Source organism: Lolium perenne, chromosome 5 (assembly GCF_019359855.2).
Source record: "Lolium perenne isolate Kyuss_39 chromosome 5, Kyuss_2.0, whole genome shotgun sequence".
NCBI lineage: Eukaryota > Viridiplantae > Streptophyta > Magnoliopsida > Poales > Poaceae > Lolium > Lolium perenne.
Window position 1 is genome coordinate 1,457,578 of NC_067248.2, and position 6,026 is coordinate 1,463,603.

The 6,026-nt window shown below is 43.8% G+C and overlaps 1 protein-coding gene across 1 annotated transcript; it reads right to left on the minus strand.

Moving 5' to 3' along the window:
- Nucleotides 1-2,556: 2,556 nt before the first annotated feature.
- LOC127319757 (serine decarboxylase 1-like) lies at nt 2,557-5,424 on the minus strand. The gene is made up of 5 exons (XM_051349735.1): nt 5,118-5,424; nt 3,856-4,087; nt 3,497-3,690; nt 3,247-3,380; nt 2,557-3,138 (listed from the first exon to the last, which is right to left on the minus strand). Exons 1-5 carry the CDS (start codon nt 5,422-5,424, stop codon nt 2,557-2,559), a joined length of 1,449 nt encoding a protein of 482 aa, XP_051205695.1.
- Between the last annotated feature and the right edge of the window lie 602 nt (nt 5,425-6,026).

The following is a 6,026-nucleotide window of genomic DNA, read 5'->3' on the forward strand; positions in this document are numbered from 1 at the left end:
CTCTTGCCCTTCGACGATGCAGCTTTCTTACCCTTGCTGGGAGGCTCGAAGTCGTCGTCTGAGTCGACGACCGGCGGTGCAGCACTCTTGCCCTTCGAGGAGTTGGCACTTTTGCCTTTCGACGATGCAGCTTTCTTGCCTTTGCTGGGAGGCTCAAATACATCATCGTCGTCCTCGCTCTCAGCCGCCCACCGTACTGGAAATTTCAAAAGCCTTCCTTTTCTTCATCATCCTTCCATGTTAGTGACTTCCACTTCTCATTCAACCTGATAAGCTCACACCTTATTTCCTGGGGGCAACGAGCAGGCATCTTCCAGAGTGGATATCCATAAGACTAAGTCTCAAATTCTCTACCCACCTTACGGAGCAAGGCGTCGCTACTGATGAACTCCTCGAATGTCTCTACCTTACTCTCCCTCATCACATAGTGAGCACTGTCTAGAAGAGGTTTGACCATGAATTCGTTGAAAAGATGGGGGGATTCTTATATGGGGGATCCATCTTGTAGAGACAGTACACTGAAACACAAGGAAACGGTGTGGGGTTTTTATAGGCTAGAAAAGGATGAGTTTCGGCGGGAAGATGTGAGCTGCAGGGCTGTGGCGGGAAAATTGGGCAGGAATAAATGGAGGGAATTTGGGCGGGAAAATATGGCGCGGAATTTGGGCGGGAAGAAAGTGGCGGGGAATTTGGGCGGGAAAAAATTGAGCCAACTAAAGTTCGCTTCAAATTAAGACTACAACTGAAATTAAGATACAATATAGCTGAAATTAAAATACGGCTTATCACTACAACGGAATTTAAGATACAACGACAAACTTAAACTGAAATTAAGATACATAGCTAGTACGACACATCACTCTACTTTCCCTGCATCCAGCGTGGCCATTTTCCGGACTTGTCGCCGCGTTCTTCTGCCGCTTGCACCTTAGCAGCTCTTTCCCTTAATCTCTTCCTTTCCACTTCACGGGCCTCCCTGCGCACATCTTCCTCTGCAAACCTACGTGCAGCCTCATCGTCCATCCTCTTCTGATTCACTTCCCGATTTCGAGCTTGCTCCACCCTTAATTTCTGTATCTGCCTCTCTCGCTCTGCTTTTTCATTAGCAGGAACCTTTTCCCAACGCTCCTCCTCAAAGAACCTTGCCCATGCACGCCGGTGTTTCTCCTCAACCTCCTTGCGCGCCCAATCCGGCTGCTCCTTGTCTATCTAGTGAAACCATTTGCACAGAGGAGGGGGAGACTGCAACACAAACAATAACATTAAAACAGAAAAATAAAGACCTGCAAATATGCCTAAACAAAATTCTGTCAAAACATACCGGTGGCCTGGTGGACGACGAAGCTGAAATTGGGGGTGGATCATGATCATAGTTCGCACACATGAAAGATTTCATGCCGAACCAATCAGAGAAATCCTCCACCTGCTTAACCTTAGCAAGACGGCCGCACCAACACCGCTCCGCAGTCACACCCGTGAGCAAACTTGCAGCCTTCGCCTTTACCGGCCTAAACTCCGGGTCAGAGCACGGCACACTCATGATGGCTAAGGGTGAGTCAACAGAAGAAAAGAGAGAGATAGAAGCACTTGTGCAGCGAAGAGTGTTGATCCCTGCTTTTATAGGAAAAAATCCGAGAGCGTGGCGGAAAAATATGGTGGGAGAGCTGTGGCGGCAAAAAAATGGCGGGAGATGGTGGCGGGAAGGAGTGGCGGGAAATGGTGGCGGGAAGGGGTGGCGGGAAACACGGCGGCGGGAAGGGGTGGAGGGAAACACGGCGGCGGGAGTGGGTGGCTGGAGAGGGGTGGCTGAAATGGTGCCTGACAACAAACTTGGGTTCGCCAAACCCGATTACAATAAATCGGGTGACTCTACCCCGAGTTTGAAAATTCGGTTTCCTCTACCCCGATTCCTTCCTTTTCTTTTTCCACCGCGCGGAAACTGGATAAGTCGGGTTCCTCTACCCCGATTTTGAATTTTCGGGTTCCTCTACCCCGAGTTCTAAATTTCGGGTTTCCCGAACCCGACAGTGTATTATTGCTGGAAAATCTCGAAATCGAGTATTATTTCTGGAATAAGCAAAAAAAAGTGTATTATTTAAAAAAAATCGCCCATTTATGAGGTACTTTGGACAGCTATTTTTGTTGTCTACCAATTTGAATAATTTTTTCTCTTACGTGGAAAACATTGTGCAGCAGGTAGGTGATATCCCCGCTGCACATGCCCCTGATGAGCGGCTTGTTGCGCTCCTTGCAATACTTCAGTCGGACGTCCGCGGTGATACCATAGCCGAGGCTGATAGTCAAGACAGCTGGCTAGGCCATGTTCCAAATGCAACAAAACCAAACATACATCATCTTAGCTAGCAAAAATGGTTACCCTAAGTAAAATAGTAGTAATAAAAGGTATAGTATGTATAATGATAGAGTCATTTTGATACAACCATAGAGTTGGATAGCGAGTTAGCGACATACATCTATCAAGGTCCAATTTATAAAATAAAAAATCATCATGATGATACACACATTTATGTTGTCGTTGTCAAATCCTCCACAACCTTACACAATTCCTAACTTATTATGGCGGCCGCAGAGGCAATTTGCTATGCCTATGTCATTAGCAACACATGGTACGCTAATTTTTTTGCCTTCATTCGAGGAGCTCCGCTTGGAAACAAGCTCTGCAACAAAGTCGTCAAGCTTCTCCACATTGACGTTTGGCATCACCACCACATGTGCGATGCTCCCCTCACATGCGAGCTGCCACTTTTGAACGAACGCCTCATCTTGTGGCCTCTCGAACACCACAGTGCTGCTTAGTGCGTTTAAGGATGCACTTACTCCCATATCCTTTAGATGGGTTGTGAGATAATGAGCGTTTCTCAAGCACTTCTGAACTTCTTTACGGAGGCCTCTATAACCCTTCTTGTTTAATGTGTACCATAGAAACATTGGTGCGTGGCCGTTGCGGCTACCTGTGATGGTTGCATCTCTGGACGATAAGTACTCAATGTCCATAGATAGCACTTTCACGTGTTCTAGCCTAGTTATTACAACGCCACATGGTACTGGGCATCCCATGAATTTATGTCCCGAGACACTGATGCTTCCAATAGGTTTCTTAAATGACACCTTCGGTGCCTAGCGAAAGATATGATAAAAGTAATTAGATAAGTTTTGCTCTCGAATTGATTACAATATTAGTTACACGTGTGGATGTTTAGTACTTCAAAAAATAACATGACCTACTTGTTCGATAAATGGCATCATAAGGCCAGAGAGAGCACCATCACAATGGATGTAGAACCGATCTTGGTATCCAGATTTCTCAAGTGTTGTGATTATCATGTCTAGATCATCAATTGCCCCCTTGACAGTAGTTCCTACAAGAAAGAGAAGCAATCAAAAGTGTCGAGGTCAACTATTAAGATAAAATTAAATAAAAAAATCTAGCCCATTCAAATTTATTGTATTTAGACGGTGTCGGTAAGATGGTAACCTATGTTCACATTCACAATGGCAGGCTTTCCAGTGTTCTGTAGCAGTTTGGATTTAAAATCTGCATAGTTCATCTCTCCAGAAATCAGAGTGTCGATCTTGACACATTCAACTCTGTACATTCTAGCCGCCTTGAAGACAGAGTAGTGCGATTCGCGAGATGCATATATAACTCCATCAGGAAAAAGCTCTCTCCTGTAAAAAATAATAAATTTAAATTTGCCAAAAACGTTTTCAAAAAAGAATATTTGGCAAAAGTGAAATGAGAGAACTACTCGATGTTCTTGGAGGAAATGAGTCCATAAAAAACGTGAAATTCATACATTCAGAACGAGATTATTAACATAAATAAGTACTGACCCAACTAGTAGGCCATGCAGGTTTCCTTCGGTACCGCCGTTGGTGATGTAGCCCCAATACTCGTCTTGATTGAGGTCCCAGAGGCAGGCGAACCAGTCGAGCACCGGCACCTCAAACTGTCTCGAGTGCACGCCATAGTTGCTCTCAATGAAAGGGTCACCCAGATTATTGATCGATAAGTTCTGAAATTGAGCCAACATTCTGAAGTCAAAATCTAGGTTGAACGGGTACCCTGCAAAATGCGAAATATCAATCATTGTATGCAACATACGATTGAAACTTTTAGTACATGACAAGGTGGGCGTTAAGGTACTTAACATTGAAGCATGACATTTCGGATATTTGGTTAAGACTGTATGTGTTCTTATTAGTCAACCACTCAAACATGTGGAATGCGTGTACCTGCTAATTCAAAATAATGGCTTAAGAGATCGACGATGTTTTTTCCTTGTGTTTTTAGAATGCAACCTGTTGCTGGTTATTACTAGTTTAGTGCGCTTGTGTGGTTCCTACAAGTCATGATTTAGCCAAACTATAAATTAGGGTCCACAAAGCAAGATCATGTTTTTGGGTGGAGAACGGTGAACATGCAAGATTGTATTTGGCAGTCAAAATGCATAATATCATACATATGTATCATGCATACGATACTAATCTATGATATTACGTCTATAATGCATGATATCATGTAATAGTATCATTAGAGTCATATTTCACCTATGTTCACTTATCTCGTAGCTAATTTTGATGGTAGGTAGCCTTTCTTCAAAATTGTTTGCAGTGGGGGAGAATCGGGAAAAGTTAGACCCAAGACATGTATTTTTAGATGCCGGGCAAAAAAAAATTAAAAAAATCCGACGTTAGTGAAGGGAGCTATGCGTGTTGTACGTCCGACATATATATGGCTTAACGTGGTGCAAAAAAATCAAAGGCGAGTGATCTCTGCGTGTGACACATGTCGCTAAGGAAAGCAAAATGAGAACGAGGATGAGAGCGAGACACACACGGGAGGAGGGGTTTTTAATCAAAAATTTTGAATGAAATATCTTGAGAATAGTCTGTCAAAATTACGATTTTTTTTTTTCTTTTTTAACTACTCGGATCGAGATCTTTAAAATTAAATTCTATGTTGAAAGATTTTGAGAATAAGCCCCCATGAAATTGGTTTCACGACATTCAAATAACATGCCTACGTATCACTTAGACAATTTGAAAGTGGGTAGGGCACACTGCGGGAGAAGCATGCAAACGTTCATGCTTACCCAGATGGTGTGCGGTCCTCTCGTGGAGATGATTGCTGAAGGCAGCGAGGACCACCCCCACCTCGTCCGCCCTCTTTGCGGCTGCCTCCACGTTCAAAGGAGGCTCGCGGACCGTGAACCTCTCGACCTCGACCGTTACGCGGGCTGTCGTTCCCTCATTGCTAGTGTCACCCGTTTCCTGGAGGAGGTCAACCGGCGACGGGGCATAAACAGCACAAACAACTCCAAGCTGGTGGGGATAGTCTGCGGTGGTAGGGGTTACCACCACAGTCTCTCCTCCCACATCACTACCGCACTTCCCTACCATATTAATATACTCCAGATTTTGAGAGTGATGTCTGTAGGAATCGGAGTGAAGGTGGGAAGGGAGAGGTGAGAGGCGTGAGATTATATAGAGCGATCGAGCTGCATGCGTCAAGTATGTATAATATCTTAACTCACGCACGCAGCCCCTCTACCCAGGAGAGGTAACAAATTCATTCCTTTATGACAATGACACGCAGATTTACTTTCACGGGAGATACAGACACACCCTCCGTCTCTTTTAGTCTACTATCTTAGAATGAAATTTAATGTCAGATTAGCCCATATTTTACCTTTTTAATCAACATCAACATAGAAAACGATACAGTTCTACTCTCTATTGCATGTCATGTATTTTACTTTAGATTATTGTTTACATATCATAGTTGTAGTAATACTGATTTTTAATTGCATTTAAAATTTCTAAAATCTATACCTAATAATAAAGAAAATAAGGCTTCTTGTTGGTCCGTCTATTATTGCCCCTAATTTTTCTCCAAAATTACAGCACTGCCACCGCTTAGTTTCGCTACTTCCTCTCCGTCTGCGCCATAATTACTCTCGGAAGCCCACGTTAGCGTTCCTTAGCAGAGTTCGATCTGAACT

Bases quoted from the DNA above. Each gene is read 5' to 3' on its own strand.
- LOC127319757 (XM_051349735.1), bottom strand. From the start codon at position 5,424: ATGGTAGGGAAGTGCGGTAGTGATGTGGGAGGAGAGACTGTGGTGGTA. The intron at 4,088-5,117 runs GTAAGCATGAAC...CGCATTTTGCAG, and splicing joins GAGGACCGCACACCATCTGG to GGTACCCGTTCAACCTAGAT. The intron at 3,691-3,855 runs GTCAGTACTTAT...TATTTTTTACAG, and splicing joins CTGCATGGCCTACTAGTTGG to GAGAGAGCTTTTTCCTGATG.